Here is a 26,166-nt window from a genome sequence, read left to right as displayed (position 1 = left end):
CGATTCGCAATGCATCGATGTATTGTCCCAGCCCTACCTAGAAACTGCCTAAAAACCAAAATAGTTACTGGTTAATGTGCACAGTGGTCACAGCAAATCCAAACCTAAACCTTGACTGACCTGACCACACACAAAAACCCAGCTCTTTTTGCCCAAAACCGTTTACTATAAAGATCCACCTGACAGCTTCTACCAGGATGACAACACATAGTAAAGGCAAACCATCCAGCACACATAATCCATAATCAAAACCACTAACTGTCAAGCATTCCAGAAGAGAAGAAACCTCTCGTCACGTTTGTGCTCTTAAAAGCCTCGGAACGCAGGCGACACAGAGGACGACGCTTGAGATCGATGACGGAATTACATCGGCAGTTAAAATAACCCCTTGTTTTTGTTTGGAGCGCTCAGAGAGCCATTGTAGCTGATGGGGGCTATTTAAAGAGCCATCCAATATGCAGGGATGTCAACACTCACTGGCCATAAGCGTAATTGCCCGTCCATTTGCCTGAACCACTACAGAGAAGATAAAAGCTGCCTGTCACACACACATCAGCAGGAAAGTTTGAAGATGAACCATACAGAGAAAGTTCGGAAACACGGTAAGAAATTCTGGGTAAAACACATACGGTAAGACACATACTTACTGGGTTAGTAAGTATGTGTCGCAGAGATGCCCATAATAATAATAATAATAAAATACTGGGATATTCTGTTATCATATATTCCTGGGTTTGGAACAACATGATGGTGAGTAAATGATGATATATTCATTTTCGAATGAACTATCCCTTTTAATTAAAAAGAAAATTCTGAAAAAATAAAATAAATAAAAAATTAAAGATTACAATTAATAGAGGAATTTTCCTACCAGAAAATATTGATATATATTCAATATGCATCAGCATATAATGTAATACAATATGTTCAATATGATTCAGAATATTATATATATATATATATATATATATATATATATATATATATATATATATATATATATACACATATATTCTAAAACATTTTGAACATAGATGTATGTGTACACATATCGATATTGAAATATCTGAAACGCTTGCAAATACTCATTTTCCGCAGAATAGACACACGATACCAGCTGCGTTTTCTCATACACCCACCTCCCCTTACTTACTCGAATATTGTTGGAGTTACAGGGCTTGAATTTTGGTGAGGGATTGTGTGTTTTGTATGTAAAGCCGCCTCTCAGTACAAAATCGAGTTGTTTTTCGCTGCTTATATATTGTGCTTAAATAGTCAAATACACACAAAATAATGTCAACATGCCAGTCTTGGCGAGTATTCACTTAAACACAGTCATTTATGTTTTATTGCATGTGTAACACTATAATGGATCCATGCGTCAGGTCTTAAAGTGACAGCTGCCAAATTATGAGATAATATTAAAAATATCTATATGGCAGTTTTTCCCCATGGTATCGATGTCAAAATTGTGGCCATTGAAAATGTTGAGTGGCTAGTAACTTTGGAAAACCACTAGCCACAGTGGCTGGTGAGCAAAAAAGTATATATATATATATATATATATATATATATATACCAATATATTATATATTTATATATATATACCAAAATATTATATATTTACAAACTAAATTAATTGCAATTCATGAGCATCATTTGCTGTGTTTGACACATTTCTGAATTAAAGTAATTCATTTTTATAGCTTTTATACTGAAAAGCTTAGAACTTGGAATCCTATCCTATCCTATCTGTTTAGTAACTAAAGGAGAGAACTGTAAAGGAGAGAGAAGGACAGCTTAAACATCAATCCCCAAATAAACGCCTGGCTTGAGCCTAAGAAGCTTCTTTAAACACATGCACACAGAGGCTGAGGTGGTTACCGAACTCTCAGACCCTCTGGAAGACTGTTGTTCATCTTGCATTAGGATCAGAGTCAAGCCTCTCTGTGTTGAAGAGCTGCCATCTCTACTCACCAGTGTGTTTAGAAAGTCTTGTGCTGAGAGAGCTGAAAATGCCTCTAATATATAGCTGGTGCTGTATTTCTTGAGTGAGAGGAAATGCCCACTGCTCAAAAGAAAAAAAGGAGCTGTTTTTATGCCCTCAAAGACTGAAAGGTGAAGTAAGACTAATATAATTTTGATTTGCCAATCAAAAGTGACAGGACAGTAAAATGTTAGAGTTACTGACTGATGGTGATAACACACTTGACTTCCACCTTTCTTTTTAATTACCCAGCTGTGTTCAGAGAGCATACTAAGAGCATACTAATATAATACTCTTATTATTTCTGGAGTATAATATATGTATACTATGCACAGTATGCAAATTTCCTGCGTGCATAGAATACCTGGATAACAGAATAAGCAGTATAAAATGGATAATTCAGACTCTGAATTCTGATTTTCATGATTATATATAATGAATGATTACTTCAGCAAGGATGCATTAAATTGATCAAAAGGGACAATAAACTAATTATATTTTAAATATTACTGTTTTACTGTATTTTTTATCAAATAAACACAGTTTCAATGTTTTCAATGTTTCACCTTGCTTTTTATGCCTTACTTTATAAAAAAAAGAAAATAATAAAAAAAAAACAGTATGCAATATACAGCAAGTAATACGTTAGTATGCCGCTCTCTCTTCATCTGTCACAATCTGTTCCAGTAATTTGAAGCAGGAATCAATGTCGAGTTGACTCGTGCTGCTCTTATCTCTGATTGATTCTGCTGGTTAGTGATAATTTGCTGCTGTATCTCACCTACTCAAAAGCAAATTAAACCCATCTACACAGGGTTCTGGTGTGGTAGATGGCATGTGAGAGACCATGGATGTATGTCAAAGTGTGTTTGTTTGTTTGTTTGTTAAAGCAGGTCAACATTCTATAGCAGATCTGAACGCATTTCATCCAGTCAGAATTTAGAGTCAGATCTCTCCAAAACACAATGAACACCTGACATACCAGTAAATATTATGTGTCTTCCTCTCTTGCTGTATTATAGAAACTTCCCATCTCAATTCTTGACTTGAGATTTGAAAATATCTATTTCCTAAGTGAAATTACCATGGTTAGTTACTAAACAGATAGGATAGGATTCCAAGTTCTAAGCTTTTCAGTATAAAAGCTATAAAAATGAATTACCTTAATTCAAAAATGTGTCAAACACAGCAAATGATGCTCATGAAAGCAAGAAACATCCTGCGCATTTTATCAGGACCTTGACTAGCGTTCCCTACAGACATTAATATTCACAAGCCATAACATTTATATAGCTCTCAACTGGATACACAGCGTAGGTAAATATTTCTCCCTCATGACTTTGCTTTTACACTTACTTGTTCACAAATCAAACGCTTCAAAAAATACACTGCTAAAAATACATGCCACAAATTTTGTTACCCAACATATTTCAAGAAAACTGCTTGAGTGCCACAACTTGACATTTTAAATTTAAAATGACATGTTTAGCGAGCATGATAATAAGAAACAAGCAGTTTTGTTGTTGTATTATTATTATTATTCAGAATAAAATGAATAAATAAATAATAGTAATAAAATACTTATGAAAGATAGTGCCAAACTATTTCATATAGTAGAATTCTTTCTTATAATATATATTTTTTCTTCATTCTAATACCAGGGCAGTCATATCACTGTCATTTTTAATATCAAAATGTATTATAATATAAAATAAATAAATAATAATAATAAAAAAAAAAATATATATATATATATATATATATATATATATATATTCAAACCAAAAATTATTCAGACATTTTTGATATTTTTATATACTATAGTTCATTTATGTAAGTGAGGATAGCAAAATAAAGTAAACTGTGACATATTATACCCCAAAATTATTCATACCGTGGACTACCAGTAAAATTGATAAAAATTTGGAACCAAAAATTATCCAGACACTTTGACCTGACCGTGTTTTACTTAAGTGTTATCTGACATAATTAAGATAATTTTTTTTCTGACACAGTTTAACTCTGAGATCTTGTCATTGTGGCGAGGGGGGCGTGGTTCAGCGGAGTCGGCAGCGGGAGAGAGAGTCAGGAGACGAACGGTGAGTGAGTGGGTTAAATGCAAATGACGAACACCTGTCTCTTGTTTCAGTAATTGGTGTGGAGAGAGTATATAACACCAGGAGAAACAGGAGTGGGAGAGAGAGAGACGGACTACTGACTGCTGCCCCGCTGGTGATCTACGAGTGAGAGACTTCTGAATGATTTTTGACCGCTTTGTGCCTGTCTGCACCCCTTTTGTTTTGAATTGTGAGAATTAGTGCAAATAAAAAGCAGTCAGTAGTCAAGCCGACCCTGTCCTCTTCCTTCCTGAATACTGAACTTTGCTACACTGGTGCCGAAACCCGGGAAGGAAGACGGAAGCCGCCGCCATGCAATCGTCCTCCGGATCGCCATTTGCGGAGATTATCACCTCCCTCGCGGTCATGCAACAAGAACAACACCAGGCCCTGCTGGACTTGAGACAGGATCAAGAGAGGTGCTTCCAAGTCGTTGTTCAAGCCCAGCAGGAGGACCGCGAGAGGTTCCGGAGCTGGATTGACCGGGAGGTTCGACCGGAAGCCCTGGAACCTCGAGCTGTGCCCGCCCACCTACCACTACACAAAATGGGATCTGAGGACGACCCGGAGGTTTTCATCGATCTCTTTCAGAAGACGGCCGAGCTGTCGGGCTGGCCGCGGGACCAGTGGCCGATGCGCCTGGTCCCGCTGCTCTCCGGGGAGTCCCAGATAGCGGCACAGCAGCTTCCGGTGCAGAATCTCCTGGTCTTCGACGACCTAAAAAGGGCCATCCTCCAGCGGGTCGGCCGGAGCCCTGAAGAACATCGCCAGCGGTTCCGTTCCCTGGAACTGGGCGAGTCCGGCCGACCGTTCGTGTTGGCCCAACAGCTCCGGGACTCCTGCCGCAAATGGCTGTTGGCTGAGGGAAGCGACGTGGAGAAGATTGTCGATCGAGTGGTACTGGAGCAGTTCATTACTCGGCTCCCACGGAGGACAGCAGAGTGGGTCCAGTGCCACCGCCCCACGTCGCTGGACTCAGCCATCCACCTCGCGGAGGACCATATGGTGGCGTGCCCAGGGGTCGGCGAACCCCTCCCATCTGTCTCTCTCTCTCCGTCTTCCCCTTCTGTCTCTCTCTCTCGTCCTGTCCCTCTCCCCAGGTCCCGCCCACCTGTACATCCTCGAGTCCCGCCCCGGGGGCGGGGCGGAGTTGACCCGAGCCAGTTTGGGGGTCCCAGAGCCCCGCCCAGGAGGGCGGGACTGACTTCCGCTGGACAGGACCCCGCGCCTGTTTCTCCGCTCTCTCCACGCCAATCATTTACCCCACTCCCTGCCACTGGGGCGGCGGGGAGGTCTGGGCCAGCCTGTTGGCGTTGCGGGGACCCGGAGCATTTCGTGGACAGGTGCCCAGTGATGGAGGTTGGGACAATGGTCCGGGTCCCGGACGCCCCGCAGGCTGCCCCCGGTCAAGCTGGCTGGTATCAAATACCTGTGAGTATCAAGGGGGGTACCTATCAGGCCTTGGTGGATTCAGGCTGTAACCAAACCTCGATCCATCAAAGCCTGATTTCATCCGGGGCATTGGATACAAGCCGCGTGGTTAAGGTGCGGTGCGTACACGGGGATGTGGTGGTATATCCGGTAGTGCCGGTCATTATCCAGTTCAGGGGCCAAAAGCATAGCGTTGAGGTGGCAGTTAATCCGCACCTCCGGCATCCGTTAATTTTGGGGACAAATTGGCCAGCATTTTCTGAATTATTGGGTTATTTATGCACGGATGCCTCTTGGGGGAAAAAGGCGATGGTTGGGGATGCGCAAGCACAGGCGGGAGAGACTGAACGGGGACCACTGAGTGCTGCTTCAGGGGAACAGAGTGAAATTGAGAGAATAATTCTCTCGGATCGCGATGACTTTCCCCTGGAGCAGTCTCAGGATGAGACCCTAAAACGTGCATTTGAGCAGGTCCAAACCATCGACGGTCAGCCTCTCCAGCCTGGACGGGCGCTTACTTATCCATATTTTGCAGTTATAAAAAATCGGTTGTATCGGGTGACCCAAGACACCCAGACAAAAGAAGATACAACCCAGTTGTTAGTTCCAAGGAGCCGCAGGGAAATGCTTTTCCAAGCGGCTCATTCTAATCCAATGGCTGGACACTTAGGACAGGCAACAACACTAAATCGCCTCATGACCCGATTCTTTTGGCCGGGCATTCACGAGAATGTGCGCAGGTGGTGCGCGGCTTGTCGTGAATGTCAGTTGGTAAATCCACCGGCCACCCCAAAAGCGCCTTTGCGCCCCCTCCCATTAATGCAGGTCCCCTTCGAGAGAATTGGTATGGACCTCATCGGGCCATTAGAGCGATCAGCCAGGGGACATCGCTTTGCATTAGTCATTGTGGATTATGCAACTCGATATCCTGAAGCAGTGGCCCTCCGCAGCATTTCCGCGAAGAGTGTTGCGGACGCACTGTTTACTTTAATCTCCCGGGTGGGGATTCCAAAAGAAATCCTCACCGATCAAGGCACGGCGTTTATGTCACGTACTTTACGCGAACTTTACGAATTATTGGGCATTAAAGCGATCCGTACCAGCGTCTTTCACCCACAAACTGACGGGCTGGTCGAACGTTTTAATCGCACGCTTAAAACCATGATTCGTAAATTCGTACAAGAAGACGCCAAAAATTGGGATAAATGGTTAGAACCCCTGTTGTTCGCTGTGCGAGAAGTCCCGCAAGCCTCCACGGGGTTTTCCCCCTTCGAGCTTCTTTACGGACGCCAGCCCCGCGGGGTACTGGATGTCCTGAGAGAAACTTGGGAGGACGGACCATCTCAGAGCAAAAACGAAATTCAGTATGTAATGGACTTGAGAACAAAACTCCACACTTTGGGGCGGCTATCAACGGAGAATTTGTTACAAGCCCAGGACAGACAGAGCCGGCTGTACAACAGGGGAACTAACTTGCGTAAATTCGCACCGGGAGAGAAAGTGCTTGTATTACTTCCAACGTCAAGCTCGAAATTATTAGCAAAGTGGCAAGGACCATTTGAGGTCACACGGCGGATTGGAGATCTCGATTATGAGGTTATACGGTCTGATAGGAGAGGGGCACGTCAGATTTATCACCTCAATCTCCTTAAAAAATGGAATGAGGCAGAGGCAGTGATGTTGGCGATGGTGATTGGTGGAGAGGATGATCTCGGGCCAGAGGCGAATACCAAACACCAATCTCTCGCACTGGCCCCTGGAGGAGATCATCTCTCGCCCTCCCAGCTCACTGACCTGACGAAATTACAAGCAGAGTTTGCGGACGTGTTCTCGCCCCTACCGGGCCGTACTAATTTGATTCAGCACCATATCGAGACAGAGCCGGGCGTGGTAGTTCGCAGCCGGCCGTACCGTTTGCCTGAACATAAAAAAAAAGTGGTTCAGGCAGAATTAGGAGCAATGCTTGACATGGGCGTAATAGAAGAATCCAACAGTAACTGGGCGAGCCCGATAGTTTTAGTTCCGAAAACGGACGGCTCGGTTCGGTTCTGTGTGGATTATCGCAAGGTGAATGCTGTGTCGAAATTCGACGCGTATCCAATGCCACGGGTGGACGAACTGCTTGATCGGCTCGGTACGGCTCGGTTTTATTCGACACTGGACTTAACAAAGGGATATTGGCAGATCCCCTTGTCTCCATTATCTAAAGAAAAGACAGCTTTCACCACGCCGTTTGGATTACACCAATTTGTTACCCTTCCGTTCGGGCTGTTCGGGGCTCCGGCTACCTTTCAGCGTCTCATGGACAGAATTTTACGGCCCCATGCTGCGTATGCTGCTGCCTACTTAGATGACATAATTATATTTAGTCATGACTGGCAGCGGCATATGCAGCATTTGAGGGCTGTCTTGAGGTCGCTGAGAGGGGCTGGGCTCACGGCCAACCCGAAGAAGTGTGCAATTGGGCGGGTGGAAGTAAGATATCTGGGCTTCCACTTGGGACATGGGCAGGTGCGTCCCCAAATTGATAAGACGGCAGCAGTTGCGACCTGTCCGCGTCCCAAGACCAAAAAGGAGGTGAGACAGTTCCTAGGGCTGGCGGGATATTATAGAAGGTTTGTACCTAATTATTCGGACCTCACCAGCCCTTTGACTGATCTCACTAAAAAGGAGGCACCAGATACGGTCCAGTGGACGGAGCTGTGCCAGCAGGCCTTTACCCAAGTGAAGGCTGCTTTATGTGGCGGGCCGTTGTTACACTCTCCTGATTTTTCTCTCCCTTTCCTGTTGCAGACAGACGCGTCGGACAGGGGGCTGGGTGCCGTCCTGTCCCAGGAGATAGAGGGGGAGGAACGGCCGGTGCTGTACATTAGTCGGAAGCTCTCAAAGAGAGAGACTAAGTACAGCACCATAGAAAAGGAGTGTCTTGCCATCAGGTGGGCCGTCCTCACCCTCCGCTATTATCTCCTGGGACGGGAATTCACTCTCTGTTCGGACCATGCCCCCCTGCAGTGGCTCCACCGCATGAAGGATACCAACACGCGGATCACTCGTTGGTATCTAGCTTTACAGCCTTTTAAGTTCAAAGTGGTCCACAGGCCGGGTGCTCAGATGGCTGTGGTCGACTTCCTCTCCAGAAATGGGGGGGGGGGGGGGGGGGGCTGCAGGCCGGAGGGGGTATGTGGCGAGGGGGGCGTGGTTCAGCGGAGTCGGCAGCGGGAGAGAGAGTCAGGAGACGAACGGTGAGTGAGTGGGTTAAATGCAAATGACGAACACCTGTCTCTTGTTTCAGTAATTGGTGTGGAGAGAGTATATAACACCAGGAGAAACAGGAGTGGGAGAGAGAGAGACGGACTACTGACTGCTGCCCCGCTGGTGATCTACGAGTGAGAGACTTCTGAATGATTTTTGACCGCTTTGTGCCTGTCTGCACCCCTTTTGTTTTGAATTGTGAGAATTAGTGCAAATAAAAAGCAGTCAGTAGTCAAGCCGACCCTGTCCTCTTCCTTCCTGAATACTGAACTTTGCTACAGTCATATATATATCAAGGTGAGGAAGTCAGCCATTCCAGACCTGCAATTCACATACAACAAAAACTGTAAGTGCTGACTATGAAATGCCCATCTCTGCTAGCAAAATGTGTGGATGGCAGTGTCAAAAAGTGCTTACAGATTGAAAAGAATTAGCATGGAGTCATGCGAGCATGTTGCTGCTGACTTGAGCACTTTACAGCCAGGAGAGCAGATTCAGAAGAGTGACTAGTTTGAAGCATGACTGACAGTGGGTGAGCAGGTGAGAAAGGTTGACATCTGACTGATTCGAGCTTGTTTCGAAGCTACTGCCATGAAGGGGAGCAGTGAGACCGGTCAAGAGTTCTTGACGTCAGAAGAGTCTATGTTGGAGAAAATGTCATGTTCATGGAAACTACAAAGAAGTTTCTGCGAAAAGCTTCTTTTACTCAAAGGAATTTCAGGAAGAAACAAAAGTCAATATACTCACAGGCTATAGACATACTTGTCCATCTGAATATTTAATATGTATCATGAAATGGGGAAAATATTCTCTTTTAAAAGTTTGTATGTGTGTATGTCTCACCTCATCTTTGTCTTCGACCTGTATGTACAGAGGCAGAGCGAAGCCGACCTGCGCCAGCTCAGTGATAAGGACCCGATACTCAGAGCTGTTAAATCTGGGCGGATTGTCATTTTTATCGATCAGCAGGATGGTGAAGGTGGTCATGACGGTGGCAGATGTGGGTGTGCGGTCGTCATTCAGCTCTGTTGCCTACACAGAGACAGAAAGACATTTTTAATATGATGTCTGCAATCCCAATATATACTGTACAGCAGGGTCAAAAGGAGACTGCAAGGAAAATCTGGAGAACTGGAAATAAAGAGAACATTTTTAGATTTTAAACAATTTCAATGCACAATTAGTACGAATTATTTTCAGAGATTTTGTGACAATCATGTGAAGATGTTCTTATTTCCACCGAAGAACAAGATGGTCTTTGGATCCTTCTCAAATCACATTGGCAAAAGTGATCATTTAGGATTTGTTTGTTTTATCGCAAGTGCTTTCTGGAGAGATTGTTTATGTAATATAATATATATATACAGAGGGTCCCCCTCGGTTGAAATCGAGTTCCGGGGGGACACCCTGCTGGTGCGGAATGAGACCCCTGCTTCCAAACAAACTTTGGTGTGGTTCGCCTGAAATATGAACGCAACATGGACCAAAGACATCTAAATGAACCAAAAACACGACATGAGGTCACAAGATGCAACCCTAAAAAGGACAGAATACCTGGTTATTTTCATCGGAGGAGCTATGTTGCCCATTACAGTTTGGTAGAGGTGTCGGAACTGTGTCTTCTTGCAACAGATCTTTGTTTGTGTGTGTAATGGAAGAATTCCTGAGGCTGTTTTCACTCCTTTACACATTTTATAAGCTCTTCGTGAGTTCTCAGCTCATAAAAATAGCATTATATGTACGCACATACAACAAGCGCATTTAGCCTAGCACACAATATTGTTTTGAATGTTCGGTAAGTTCCGTCACAAAATATACATCATAAAAGCCGATTCTTTTGGTTTTGTATCTTTAGATTTGGTCTTAAAAATGACAGTGTGAACACTAAGCGAAATAAATATATTTTCTTTTTTGTTCCAAAAGAACCAAGAAAACTGGGCTGGATTTCCTGATAACGTTGTCTCTTAGTGCACTACGAAGACTCTAAAGGTATGCCTTAACTAAAGATATACCTTTTCCAGGTGTGTTCCCCGAACTATACCTTAGGAGGTTGCTTAAGGTATATCTTCTTAAGTGCGACGTTACCAGGTGCTGTCCATGGTGCTGGTGCTGAATTGGTTAATATTGATGGCTCAAGAATAGGTAATTCACTCTATGCAGTGGCTGCTTCACTGTGTTACGTGAGAAAGCGCTGGTCTTTATAAAAGAAGCACTTCAGAAGTAGAAATTGCTTTTATCAGGACAAATGGGAACTCATCAAATTGCAATCGAAATCTATATTGTAATTTATGTATATTCTGAGGGCTCTATATTCTAGTGGAGCCCCCAGCACGAGTTTAAGGCGACCGTTATTTTACAACATTATTTTAAAACGTATTAATTCCTTGGAGACGCGTGTCATGCAGCTGACAGATATGTCGGTATCGCGTTTGTATCGTTTTTCCTTTTTTATTCAAAATATTCACAAAATTGTTAACTATATCATGAATTTTATGTTATATTCTGATTGTAAAATATGTGGAAGTGAATGTGTTTTGTCGTGCGATGAGTTTGCATTGCAATAGCTGTCGGATTTATAAAATTTTCCCCAAAATACATACAAGTTTGTGGCTGGTGAACTGGGAGAAGAATAGAGTAAACTTTATTGTTTATCTGATATAAATAAAACACTTCGTCAAATTATATAATTGAAAGGGTTATTACTGCAGCTTCCATAGACATGTGTGTATGGAATTTGACAAGCGCTGACTGCGTTTGAATTTGAATTTAGCAGTGAATCTTTGCATTTTATTCTTTGCCAATATCCTAATTGAACATTGGATGTATTACAACTTCAGAATTATATTCATATAGACTGTCAACAGTGATAAGGTATAGCTAAGACTGGTCCAGACCAAACTTATGAACGAATGACTTACAGAAGGTATACTTAATTAAGAATGTTTTGGGAAACACGTATTAACGGTAAGGTACAGCTTAAGGTATAATTTAAGAATGATGTAGTTAAGAAGGTTTCGTGAAAAAAATCCAGCCCTGAACAACAAGTGTGATCACAACCTTAGTTTAAATCATGTCACAACATTTTACACAGCCATCAAAAGAATTCTGGCTTCAAAAATCATCCAACTTAATTATCAAATTAAATAATCTACCCATTCACATGCCACTCAAAACTTGTGTGATTAAAAAAAAAAAAAAACATGGGCAGTTTTTGAAATGTTATCAAAATATAGCAGAAGACGAGATGTTCTGCAGAAACCTGTGGAACGTTCTACCATTAATTAGTTATTTGTTGACTAATTTACAACCGAGTAAAGCGATAATCAAACCTCAAACTTTTAAAAAACTAATGTTCCTCAAAACCATAGCAGACACACAACACCATAATCCATCTCTCTAATGTGAGGAAACACTATAAGTAGCTCTAGAAAAGCAAAGGAGAAGCAAAAGAAAGGAGAGAGTGACAGAGAGAGACAGTAAAGATACAAAACGAGAGAGGAACGGATGTGATAATAGAGGGAATCTGGCAGTAAGCAGCATTAACGTTTAGTCTTCAATCTCCTCCATTTGTTCAGCTCTGCCTCTTTATTAAATCAGAGGGGAGGATTCTGGGAGAAATCCCACAGGTCTGCCATAAGTGGGGGCACACGGGGGCCAGACAGACACAGGCAATAAGATTTAGGATGAACACGTCTTATCGACAGGAAACAATTGCTTTCTTCCCTTCCTCTCTTTCTCTCTCCTCCTCTTTTTTAAGCGATGGATGTGGACTCACAGGGAAATCAAAAGGAATAATAGTGTTTTGTGAAGGAGGGATGCAGGGTGAACGAAGGATAGAGGTGTGGTGAGGCTGCAGGTCCAGGTTAAATGCGAATTGTGTCATTTAACACCCCCCTGCACATCTCTTCTCTATCCCTCCATATAATAAATGCACTGACCTCCAGCCCAATGTACTCCAGCCTATCCAAGCTCTGTGAAGTTGAGAAATTAGTTTTATTACTTTTCACTCCAAATCAATAATGCCACCAATAAGAGGGAGGGAGGGAGACAGAGAGAGAAAGAGAAAGAGAAAGAGAGAGAGAGAGAGAGAGAGAGAGTAAGATAAAATAGTAAAGAAAATAAAATGTATATATATAAAGGAGCAGAGGCTCAGGAGTGAGCAACAGATAATGAAAATCTATAACATATGAATATTTTGGAAGATTTTTCTCGCGCTTGCTTTGTTTTGAGTTTTACTTTTCGTGGCAATCATTGATTTCAATTTAGAGAACTACAGCTGTGCAGTTTATGTCTGCAAATAGAGCAGAAGAATCCAAAACACATTTATGAAACTGTCCGGACAGGATTATATATAATATTACAGGCAGAGAAAGAGGCTGTAACGTGTATAGTCTGTTTTGGTTTTGTTTTTACTGTGTTCTGTTCCTGTTTTGCCTGAATAAGGCCTAGTCCACATGTACATGGGTATTTTTATAAACTGAGTTTTTCCTCGTTCGTTCTAAATGAAAACGCAAAAACACGCTATGAAGCGCTGTCAAGAGCATGCCAAACCAACAGGTGGCGATATAACTCTAACTGTAAAGCCATGTTGGCCAATCAGAAGCCTGAAAAAACTCACTTTATGTAAACAAAGGAGATAGTGGCGCACAATCTGACGTCAAACAAAGGAGATAACAGTGCACACTCCGACGTCACAAGCCAAAATCTCCGGTTTCACCGGCTACACGACAACACTGCAACCGGAGTTTCTGAAAATCTTCACCCTGGCAGGAGTTTTCAAAAAGGTTTGGTTTCAGTGACCTGATACTGCGTTTGCATGTGAACGAACGGCCAAACCGCATAGAAGGTATTGAAAATACCCATGTTCGTGTGGACAGTTCCTAGCTAGTTTCCCTGGCTGTTAATTAGTTTCCACACACCTGTTTCTGTTCACCTTGATTAAGTTCCCCATGTATTCATGCTGCATTCACGCCACCACGAAATTACCGTAATCTTGAGATGACAACATGTGACTTTATGTTCAGAGCTGTTCACGTCCTCGGACTGGGAATTATGCGTTTCTATGGCACCACTATCAACGTCTAAATTAATCTACAGCGGTCAGGTGGTACAGCGGCCACGTGGTACACGTGGGAGCTTTCATAAACTCCCAGCTTACAAACTGTAATTACGAGCTCTACAAGGACGTGAACGCTTTTTACAAGCCAGAATCTCGTAGTTACAGTAATTACGATATGGCGTGAACTCACCTTTAAGCCCTGGGATTCATTCTGTTCCTTTGTCCGGTATCATCAATGTTTAGCTGTGAATTATATCTCGTGAGATTCTCCTGTGTGTTGCCTTTTTGGACTTATCTTTAAAGACTGTTTTTGTTCCTTCTTTGTGCGCTTTATTATTACAGCCACCATGACAGAGGCATTTAAGAGGCAGTGAACATTTAAACATAACAGTGACCAAAACTTAAGCGAATCATCCTCATAGAACAGAATAGTCCTTGCATTGAAACCTGCTGTTTAGATAGAATTATCACACAAGTTTTGAATGTACAAAACAACTTCATACAAAAAGTGCATTCAAAACAAAACAGATGGTCTCAGTACTGCATGATTTTATACTTATTTTGTACTTATCCTTTGACAAAGAGCCAGAATGAGCTATAGTTCTAGTGAGACTGGGTCCTGTTACATAATTCATAATGATTTTTGGTCATATATTTGTCACTGGGGTTGTGCTTTGGAAGTTAAAATAAAGCATTGCCGAATTTAGGGTTTGTGCAAATCTACAGACAGCAGCAGCAGTTCAATGGGGTCTTATCAGAGCAGAGGCGATAATGATGGCTATCATGACATCCGTGTCAAATCCAGAGACATAATGACAGAAATCTACAGAGGCTCAAATCTCTACCAATCTTTTGGAAACAAAATCCCACACACAGCACTTTCTGGACATTTCCAGCTCAATGTGAATAAAGTGCTAATCTAAAACAGCTCTTTTTTGGGGGTGTCTGAAGATTATTCATTAGTAAACAGTATTTCAGCTGTATGCACACCTGTTACTGCACATCAGTGGAATATATATATATATATATATATATATATACACACACATATACATATACATGAAGATTGGAATAATGGTTGCTGAAACACACATCACATCACATCACATGATCCTTCAGAAATCATTCTATTATGTTGATTTGGTGCTCAAGAAACATTTCTTCTACAGCTGTGGCTGCTTAATATTTCCTGTGGAAACCATGATAACTCAAACCCAAACTTTATATATATATATGGTCTTTATCAGAATTATTTTAAAAGGTCTAAAGTCTGTCTGCTCTTCTTCTCTTTTGTTCTTTTTCTCCCTCTGCCTCTCTCTCATCTTCATGCCTGAAGAGGAGGCAAAGGTGTGTGTGTGTTTCAGGAGCCTCTGCTAAACTGAGCTCTCAGAGATGGAGAGACTGGAACAAAGAGCTTTCCTGCCTGAGGTCTATAGGGACACACTTTCTCTCTCTCCCCTCCAGTGTTTGGCCCTGGAACTGCCAGCGGGACACTGAGATAACAATGACATCACACACACACACACACACACACGCGCGCACACGCACGCACACACACGCTAGTGTCTGTCATATGGTCACTCATTCCAACTGGCTACAACATTAACAGGGCTTAACAGACTAATAGATTTGTGTCATTAAAGAAAAGAGTTCATTCTTTAAAAAAAAAAAAAAAAGTGATCTAAAGAGCATCTGACCATCTGTAAAAGACATGACATAAGAGTCACAAAAATACTTATTTGTATTTAATTAGTGACCTAGAAATGGATGATAGTTGCATGCTTCTTATAAAACACTAACATGCAAAGCAAACCTAGAAAATCCAGTCCAGTTCAGTTCATCTGAAGTGTTTTGCATGTTTGTAATAGCTACAAAATGATAATTAAAAATGTTTTTAAAGCTCTAGTGTCAGTGAGACCTTTTCACACACTGACCCTGATATACTCAACGTGGGTAAATGGCTCGATAAATTACAGTCACACTCTGCAAACATTTACAGTAGAATCAATACTGCATTTGGCAGAGATCCCAATGAGTTCAGTGCAGGGGATGAGAGACTAACCAGAACTACTATACATGAGAATTTCTGGAAACAGAACAAATCTGCTTATATTTGATTTTATTCCTCATTTAAAATCAGTACTGACCTTGAAACATTACAGAATAGATTTTAATAATGCATTAGCGGATTTAAATCTCACACAGGGTTGAAAGACTTATAATAAAAGGTTTTAAGAGCTTAAGGAACTTAACTATTCTGATTCCAACTCCACTGAATGATTCCAGTTTTTCAACAAATCAATAAATGGTTCTTTTGGTACTACTGAGGAAGCACTCAAAGAATTTGTCCAAATTAATTGTTAAAGAAAAACAATTGTATTCTTGGTATTATTATTATTCTATTTTATTTTAAGTGCCATTTATTGCAACAAAATATATTTTCTAAATGTGTATCTTTTTTTTTTTTTTAAAGGCACAGTGCAGACATTCAAAAACTGTTAACTGTTTATAAATGTGATGGAAATTTTGAACTAATTAATAATGAACTAACATTTCTTTTCTTCTACAGGCCTAATAAGCTAACTTTGAAATAGAGAAATAGTCACTAGGAGTGAGTGTTGTAACAAGTGGAAAAATTCTGCTGTGCTGGCTAGACAGCATCCTTCTAAGGATCAAAAATAGTCTTTGAAAAATTGTTTTAACCTATTGAGTAATCTGAACTATTAACCCGGTGATATTTTTTGATGATCTTGTGATTCAGTTGTTCTAATCTAAATTTACTCCACCAGTAAGAGGGACAGAGGAACTGAGATGTTTTTCTTAAATCTGAACCAATCATATTAAGACTGATGATAATGAGTAATAGATCATGACATACTGACTGTGAAATGTACCTGAAATCCTATAAAACCTGCTGTATTTCTTTGTTCGGAGAGAGATTCTCTGGAATTGATGAGAACTCTCCCGGCCGTGATTAAAGCTTTAAAGGACAAAAACTGGAGTCTCTGGTTATTGCTGCAGCAAGTCAGGTTAGGGAACACTAGGTTTTTGAGGGTCAAGACGTTGACCGAGATATTATTGAGTGTCGATTTGGAGACGCTCCGAGTACTATTGAGTGTCGACTGGAGACGCTCCGAAAGATCAGGAAATTTATTGAGTGTTGACTGGAGACGCTCGGGTGTCGATTAGGAGACGCCCCAGGAACAGGTAACTTAAGTCAGGTGCATTTTGGAAAATCTACCACAATAAACAAGACAATTGATTTCCAAACTTATTTGAAGCTAAAATTGAACAAATCCTTTTGTGAAGCTCAAACACACATTTTTAATTCCATATGAGCACCTCCACCACTAGTTTTGAGTCTCACCCTCACTGTGATGGTGAATCCAGAAGAGTACAGCGGGTTTTCCCGGTCCAGCTGTCCGCTCACTGTCAGAGATCCGCTGATGTAGTCGAGAGAAAACATGCTGTTGGTGTTACCTGATGAACAGAATGAAAAAGGAAGGTGAATAATTGTAGCAGTATTTGGGTCAAAAGATGTTTCTGTTTGCACTGAATTCTGCCATATTAAACCCAGGAGATGGTACCCTCATTACACTTTGACTTTTTAACATTTTAATTACTGGAAGGTCATGATTGTAAAGTGGTTAAATATCCAAGCCCAAACTCAAAGGTTGTAGGTCAAAATCCTTAGAGGTGTCAGCGAAGCGGAGGGTCGTTGAGTTCCCTAATCACCATTCTGCCCTAGAGCAGGGCACTTAACCTCTGTTCCAGTGGGAATGTCCTTATCGTCAGCTTTAAGCTAAGGATTTAAAAGTAGTCATTAGATCATTCCTATCCTATAAATTAGGGTTGGATGTTATGACAAATTCACTGGTTTAACTTTGTACCAACAATATTACAAATTTGCACATCAACAAGAGGGCAGGATTCTAAAATTATTATTATAGATCTGTAAGGCCTATAAACTTTCAAACTTCAAGGCTTCGCTTTCTAGACAACAATTAGTTACATTAATTTCTTTTTTAATTTCAATTCTACCTCATAGCGTTCAAATTTAAATTTTGCTCAGGATCTGAACTGTAATTTAAAAGCATTCTCAATTTAATTCTGTACCACATTGTGTAATATATTAACCATCTGTTCATTGGATTTCCAACAATGACTATATTATCATATAGACTGTTATTATGATTTTCGTCTTAATTGTCATCAGTGTTGGAGGTAACGCATTACAAGTAACACAAGTTACATAATCAGATTACTTTTTTCAAGTAACGAGTAATGCATTGTTTTTAAATTTACAACAAAATACATAAGTTACTTTTTCAAATAAGTAAAGCAAGCAGGCATGTACTCATCTCACTTGAACAAAAACAGATTCAGTATTCCTCAAAATGAATGAAAACAGAATAATACACAAACCTGCAATAATTATGTTAAATAATACAAATGTATTTTATGTATTAACTAATGTCTTTGCTGCTGACCTTTTGATAATCCAGTTCAACAAATAAACAAAAATTACTTCAGATAAACATGACATTTGTGTTTCATTTTTTTGTTTAGTTTTTATTGCTGAAGAGTGTTGAACTTTCTTCTCCTGCATCCTATTCATCTGCAATTCTGATTGGCAGAACAGCTGAAAGTTTTGTTTGAGCTGCGCCCTCTACTGTACAGGAGTGAATTTGATTTTCCCTCAGTTTCCTAAGTAAAAATTTCCTAGGTAAAAATTGCACATGAACGCCCTCCCATTTCGAAACTTGAATGCGATGAGCTCGTAATCACGACTTCAGAAGTGGGAATTATCAAATTTCCGATAGCCCGTTAAGGCAGCAATATTCATTTCACTTCTTGTATAAAATGGCCTTTACATTTGCCAAAACTTTTTTTGTTATTAAAAAACAAACAAGCAAACCCAGCTTATGTAACGCAAAAGTAACATAACACATTATTTTCCATAAAGAGTAGCTAAGTAACACAATTAGTTACTTTTTTATGGAGTAATGCAATATTGTAACGCATTACTTTTAAAAGTAACTTTTCCCAACACCGACTGTCATCCTTATATCTAACCTATTAAAATAGCCATGAATCGATTCTTTTGATCAAACCTTTCCTTCATATTACAGCGTACTGTACAGTACATCCAAGAGAAACAGATTATCGAAACAGGGACTTGGTACTATCCATCGAATGTTGATTGGATTGTGAGATTAAACTTAAAATGGGGCGAGGTTTAAGTGGACTAAATGATTAATGAGAAAAGAGAGAGAAATCTGAGAGAAGTCTGAGAGAAATCTGTCGTTTTCATCGGAAGATTGAATTATGACATTTTCATTAAACATTACAAAGTCAAAAAGATTAAAAATGAAATGTATACATGGATTTATCATTCACAATACAATATATAACATGTATTTACAAAACAGATAAGGTGAATTTTTATTTCATAATAAATTACCACAGAGAACCAGCATTAGAATGACTGTGTGTATTTTATATTACTCATACTGTGATATAAGATATCGCTCATACCATACACAACTGCTGGATTTTGGAAGAAATGTTTTCTACAAGCTCCTTACACACTGCTGAATTCAACCTCTGAAATATGGTCATAAAGACAATACTTTAGCACTAGGGTCAACAAAATACTTGTTGAAACACCAGACATGGACAAAGAGTAAGAAACAGAAATAAAATCTTTCCTCTCCTGCCTTGTCTGGCAGAGAGCAGGCGTGAGGTTTGGGACTGGACCTCTCCCTGGTCTGGGATAGAAGAAAATAATATCTCCAGACTGGAAACGGCGGCCCTGTTAATTAATCCATTACTCCTGAGATATCATGCTAGTTTTGGGTAATTAGTTCAGTGCTCGGCAGAAGTGGCCCAAACTTTAGGGCTACAAAAGAGCACTACACTGACTCGCCATCCAATCCACCATTCTTTTTTTAATTCATTCTCCACTCAAAACAGTTTATACTCCCTCGATAAACTGTTCATCTCATTAACGCCTTACTTTCCTTAATTATATGATATTTCAGTAATTATTTTCATTATATTCTCATGTCTTTTCTCTCTCTGTCCCTCTCCCACAGCTGCAGTGTTTATTCACTGCACACTAATTAAGTCCAGCAGTTGCAGATGGCACACAGAGTGACACACAATCTGTCTTATCTTCTAACAGTTTTATTTTGTTCTTTATGATAGACAATCTCACCTCTGTACAGCTCTCATCAAATACAATCATGTATTACTGAAGATTATTGGCACCCCTTCGATTCGTTCTCTAATACTCCTCACTCCTACATTCCTCCACCTCCCTGTTCCCATGTAAATCCAACCAACTTTGTTTGTCCACCTGCCCATTCTGACAACCTTCAGCTAACCATTACTCCATGCCTCAACATATAGACACTGTAGATAGACAGACCAAAAGACAGACAAAAAGACAGAACGAAGGACCGACCGACACTGATTGATTGATTGATTGATTGAATGATAGACCCTGTCCTCCAACTTCAACTCTTACATTCCTCCACCTCCCTATCCCTCTATTCCACCTCATCACTATGTTCCTTTACCTCCTCCTTCCCAGGTTCTCAAACTTCCGTTCTTCATTCAGCCCATCTCATCTCAGGTGTTCACTATTGTTATGCTAAACTGGACATAGCCACATCACTGCTGCATTGGCACTGGATTGAAACAGAGCTTGTTGAGCATGCATGAGCGATTCGGAGCTGCCCTGCAGAGATAGTTGTGATTTATACATTCAAATAGCAATCTGAACCATCTGCGTAATGGAAATCAAACAATGGGAGTACCCAGATTGATTGAGAGCGCTTGAACCGAGTGTATGCAAGTGAGTCTGCTAGCGTGAATATATTGGCTCCTCTGGGCATCGGTGGCCAATTAGAATACACACTTTAATTCACTTTCCCAATTGCCCAGTGTGAAATCAAACGTGCAGCTGAGAGCCACGCTGACCTGATGGATTCATTAAAATTAGCATGCTTGGCTGTTCACTGGAGTAAGACCGTTGAAGAGCAGGCTGATTTGAAATGATAATAATCCTTATCTGGCAATGCAAATATATTTTTTAAGGTGAGGAGCAGACGCTGATTCATTTCTGAGGGGTTGTGACTCATGAGGAAGCAGTAATTATAAGCCTAGCATTGAGGAGAGAATTTATTGATTTGAAATATATTCTCATCACACAGAGTTGATAAAATGTCTAAAAGTCACATGGCCACCCACAAAATTTAAATTGTCATTATTTAGTCATAAATAAAAATAAATAAATAAATAGTCCATATTATTTCAAATTTTTATTTATTTATAAAAATATATATAATATATGAGCAATATCACACAAGTAGCCGAGTGCTGTAGGTAATCACAGTGTGCCGATATACAGCCATATTGCACGGCTACGATTGTGATATTACTTTTATACAACAGTTTGACGGCATGAGTGTATAAATAAATAAGAAAAAACAATGGAGTGTCATTAAAACCCTCTTTTGTGCAGAACTACTTCCTTCCGCCATGGATTCAAATCTCAAGTTGACAGTTTGACCAAGTCTCCGTTAGTAATTCTAAATGTCACTTTAGAACTTTTTGAGCCCCTCCATTGAAACTTATTGTATTTTGTACAGTATTATTGAGAGAGAGAGATAGAGAGAGAGAGAGAGAGAGAGAGAGAGAGAGAGAGAGAGAGAGAGAGAGAGAGAGAGAGATCGCCTGAGCGAGCATTACCTGTGTCTGATAAAACATTCATTCTTCAGGTCAATGTCCATTATTAAAATCTGTTTGAATGTTCGCTGAGGAAAGCGATCATTGTATTTGTCCTTTTTACAGTTAAGGGAATTTTCCATAACTAAAACAACGTCCTTTGTTTACAAAAGTCCCTTTCAATTTAAAAGTCTCTTGCAGCTGACTCATTCACTCGTAAAGTTTGCCGCCATCTAATGGCGTATTAATGTAACTTTCACTCAATCCATATTACGCACTAATGGACCCTTTCTCAATACCAAATACAACATATTATTTATGTAAAATAATATTTATTGAACATCAATATTTAAATGAACAACAATAGCCATTATAAATGACAATAGGAAATAAACACAATTCTACAATTCAGTCAAACGTACAAAAGCAGTGCTCTACAGGATGCAAGTTAAATATAGCCTTAATATTAAATTATTACATTTAACATAGCCCAATTCGATTTGCTCGGGGATAAGTAATAGATTAATAAGACCAAAGATTGCCTGTTTAATGTACCCAAAATGAATTATATCTCATGTTTAACCACTATAGCCAGGGGCAAATCCCTGAAGCACTGGCCGAGATGAAGCTGTTCTGGACGGGTACACAAGCACTAAACGGTCGCTGACAGCCTGGAGCTCACATCTCCGAAAACATCTAAACAAATTGTAAAATAGGCGCTATGGTTAAATATAAGTCACATATTTCAGGTCTAAACAACTACATTCTCACCTAAAAAACTCTTAAAACTACAGTTCATTGTACAACAAGTGTAGTATTTGAAAAAAAAAAAAAAAAAAATATTGCACGGCTCTCAGCCAATCAGATGCGAGAACCAGAAAGTTGTATATAATATAATATAATATAATATAATATAATATAATATTTCTAAATCTTTGTTGATGAACAAAAGATTTTCCCCCTTCGTGTCAGCTCTCAGATTTTCCATTCAGCATATAAAACTGGCATATCAGGTTTGGTTATGCAAAAACCAAACTTTTTCTTTTTGAAGATGTAAATGAGATTTGTGAGCTCTGGCAAGGGGAAAGATTATTATTAATGAATAACTAATTTTGGTCTGGTCTTCACACACAGCTATCATATTTAGAAGACTTTAAATACAGTCACAAGAAACACTTTCATAGTGTTTTAATGGTGTTTTTTGTTCTGATGAAGCTTGATGGACATAATCACGAATTGTTTTTCATGGAAAATACTGAAATGAAGGTGAGTAAATAATGACAGAATTTTCATCATTGGATAAACTATTCTTTTCAACTAGAGGCAACAAAATGCAGTTTAATAATTTAGTAACAGTCAGCAGACAAGAGCTGTGATTTAGAGGCGCTTATATTAGCGTGAGATAAGCAGACTCTTCAGAAGACCAGAACGACGCTGCGTTCTGCCTGACAGAACAAAAACTCTCCCCTGCAGAGATTGACATCTCATCAACACACAAAGTGACAACACAGAGAATTCACTCTGTTAGAGGAATCAAGCTCAGCTGAAGTTGATGGAGAGAATAAAGAGGCGAGTGTGAGTGAGTGGAGCTGTGCAGGAGAGCAGATAGCTCACTCACTCTAATCCTGCTGAGAGCCAGCAGCTAAGAGAGCTCACCCACTGCAGCTTAAGACAAGCACACCAACACACCAGAGCATGAGCAGCCAGCCAAACAGAGCTGCCGTTAAATTACATGTCAGCAGCTGGAGACTGCTGGGGAAACCCTTTAATTATGCCCTTTAATGGAATTGAATGATTATCTATTAGATGAAATAAAAATTATTTGTTAGTAAATTTTAAATCTTTAAAGTCTGTTCATCAACAAACCTTCAGAAAAATTATTTTTTAATATTATAATATAATATTTTTATTAAAAAAAATTAAAAATAATATGGACTACTTTTTATTTATTTAATTAATAATAATAACAACAACAATAGCAATTCTTGAGCAGCAAATCAGATATTAAAATGATTTCTGAAGGATCATGTGACACTGAAGACTGGAGTAATGATGCTGAAAATTCAGCTTTGCTGTCACAGGAATAAACTGCATTTTAAAATATATCAAAAGTCAGTTTTTTTTAATTTTGTATTGATAAATCACAATATTACTATGTTTACTGTATTTTTGAACCTTCATAATTGTGGGTTATATTATTAAGTCAACATTAAGTCAAAATTGGCCCTACAAACTACATTTCGTTAAATATGTGTACACCTGTAAGGATAAACATGTTTCTTATTCAGCTTGTCATGGTAATAATTTGGCACCCGATAACATACAATAAATGTATGATTTAAAAAAAAACGGTGTCTATTAGTGTCAATAGCCACAATAAGTGCAAATAGCGTCCCTTGTTGGCAAATGCTATTTACACTAACTCCGCCCACTAATGTCTGGTTGGGCCACTCAAGTGTTAAAAAAGACACATGGAATTCAACATCTTCAGTGGTGTAGCAGTAGTGAGTAAGGCTTGCAAACCTGGCTTTTAAAGCGACCGACGTGGGTTCGAATCCGCCTTTTGCCGAGTTCGCATTTTTCAATAAAAATTAAAATAATGTTCTAAAAGTGGAAATAAACTGCGAACGAGTGTTTAATATTATGTAAAGTGTTTATTGGGTAGGGTTAGGGAAAGGTGTAGGGAGGGTTTTTATAAGGCAGCATCCATTTAATAATTTTAATAAATATAATCATTTACACTTATTTACACTTATCCTGTTAATGTACAAAAATACTGAGGAGCCAACAGTATCTGCCAATATAAAGTATAGATACCATCTAATTACTATTTACTCTTATTGCAAAGAACAGATACTTTTACATGGTGTAAATAGCATCTATTGCCTTAAAATAATCGCCACTTGATCCATTGTAAAATACAGATCCAGCTGAGAACTGATCTACATTTCCATCCATGTAATATATGTCATATGTTGCAGGAGTTTCCACAAATATTCCTCATCTAAAGCCGCAGCCCTATGTTTGTTGACACTTTGCCTCCCAGACAGCACTTGTTTACCTTCTGTTTGTGAAGGCGCTGTAAAATCAATTAAAGTCACAGTCCATCATGTGCACGTCTGAGCTTAGCTGAACCTCACGTTAAAGAAGAGGAATGAGACTCCACTGTTCTCAGCTTCTGTTACCGCGGCACCTGCTATCTCTCTGTTTCAGACTGATTTACTACAAGAGCCGCGTCACCAGCCTTGATCTTAGCCATGCTAACAGAGCGACGCAAATTAGCTCACAGTTATGGGTTAGCGAACCTGCGCAGCTGATAGCCACGCTTTGTCGCATCTATCAAGTCAGTCAGGCAACAAATTAGTGGACACGGCGTGAATTAGTGAATAATTTCATTAGGCTGTTAGCGAGCAGGAGAGGAGATGCAGCGGGGGGTGGGTTTCAGTGTCAGCTGAAATATGCCCAAAAGGGACGATTTCAAAATAAAATCAAAAGACAAAATACATGTGTTAGCTCACCAGTGATATAGCGCTTGATGCCTAAGACTGACTTATTCACCTTATTCCTACGCCCCATGACGCTTTGCCCGAATTATGGATATAACTTCCGTTAAGCTGTAAATAATCTGTGAAAGGCTCGCTCTATGAAGCACTAATATGTTTTTTTTTAAACTGGGTACAATGAGATTACATTATTCTACTCATCTTTCAAACATCAAGCATTAAAAAGACTTTTAAGCATCAACAAGGTACTTTCAACAGACCATGAATAACCCCAAAAGCGCAATTCTTTCCACAGCAACAACGGACGGGTTAAATATCACTGTATTATGTTAAATACATTGCCTTAATCAAAAATGTTCATTAACTTCAGCATTGCATGATACTATTTCAAAGTGATTTCAGTCATTTTGACAGATAAAATTAAAATACCAAGTGTTACGTTATTTTCATGATGTCTGAAAATAAAACATGAAGGAAAATTGACAGCTCATTTACTCAAACTGACGGATAAGCTTTATTTGTAGGGCAACCTTATGATTTGAATTCTTTTTGAATGGAAGTTCCCCAAACCAGAAGTGCCACCCATAATTCAAAACGCAGTAGGCTCGTAAAGAATAAGGTGGATATATCTGTTCTAATCAAGCCTGGAGTGTGTACAAACCTTAAAATGCTTAAAAAATAGTTTTATTTTTACCTCAGTAGTGGGGATTGTCAAGAGACCCCTGCTACAGGTTACATCAATATGCCAGTAGGTGGAGACATGTGACTGTCTTTATGAATCAGTCATTGATACTGCAACATTTGGTATGGATCCAATACCAAGTAAATATAGGGTCAGTATCGCCGATGTTGATAGCGATATTTTGTTTTACTTTTTTTAGCATTCACTTGAACTTACATGTACTTTCCTGTAGGGGAGAGCAGTGTGTCATAATTTATGAGGTGAATACATCATTAATATGCTAAATCTGAATACACTTTCATGACCACTAAAAGATTTTGTGATTTGTGAAATCATTCTAATGTGCTGATTTCTTATATTATCAATGTTGAAAACAGTTGATAACCATGATACATTTAATT

At 39.7% G+C, this 26,166-nt stretch overlaps 2 protein-coding genes across 2 annotated transcripts in view; one reads left to right on the top strand and one right to left on the bottom strand.

The window, feature by feature from the left end:
- The window catches only part of cdh23 (cadherin-related 23), a 271,367-nt gene that overhangs the window by 113,151 nt on the left and 132,050 nt on the right, over window positions 1-26,166 (bottom strand). Inside the window, 2 exon segments of the mRNA XM_051916257.1 lie at window positions 9,631-9,819; window positions 17,214-17,326. Coding sequence (XP_051772217.1) covers window positions 9,631-9,819; window positions 17,214-17,326 — 302 coding nt within the window.
- Window positions 4,027-9,057, top strand: LOC127524601 (zinc finger protein 500-like). Its single transcript, XM_051916254.1, has 2 exons — window positions 4,027-5,535; window positions 8,828-9,057. Exons 1-2 carry the CDS (start codon window positions 4,417-4,419, stop codon window positions 8,828-8,830), a joined length of 1,122 nt encoding a protein of 373 aa, XP_051772214.1. The 5' UTR covers window positions 4,027-4,416; the 3' UTR covers window positions 8,831-9,057.

The sequence above is a fragment of the Ctenopharyngodon idella genome, chromosome 13 (genome assembly GCF_019924925.1).
Source record: "Ctenopharyngodon idella isolate HZGC_01 chromosome 13, HZGC01, whole genome shotgun sequence".
Classification (NCBI taxonomy): Eukaryota; Metazoa; Chordata; class Actinopteri; order Cypriniformes; family Xenocyprididae; genus Ctenopharyngodon; species Ctenopharyngodon idella.
This window is presented reverse-complemented; position numbering and strand designations above follow the sequence as displayed.

Bases quoted from the DNA above. Each gene is read 5' to 3' on its own strand.
- LOC127524601 (XM_051916254.1), top strand. From the start codon at position 4,417: ATGCAATCGTCCTCCGGATCGCCATTTGCGGAGATTATCACCTCCCTC.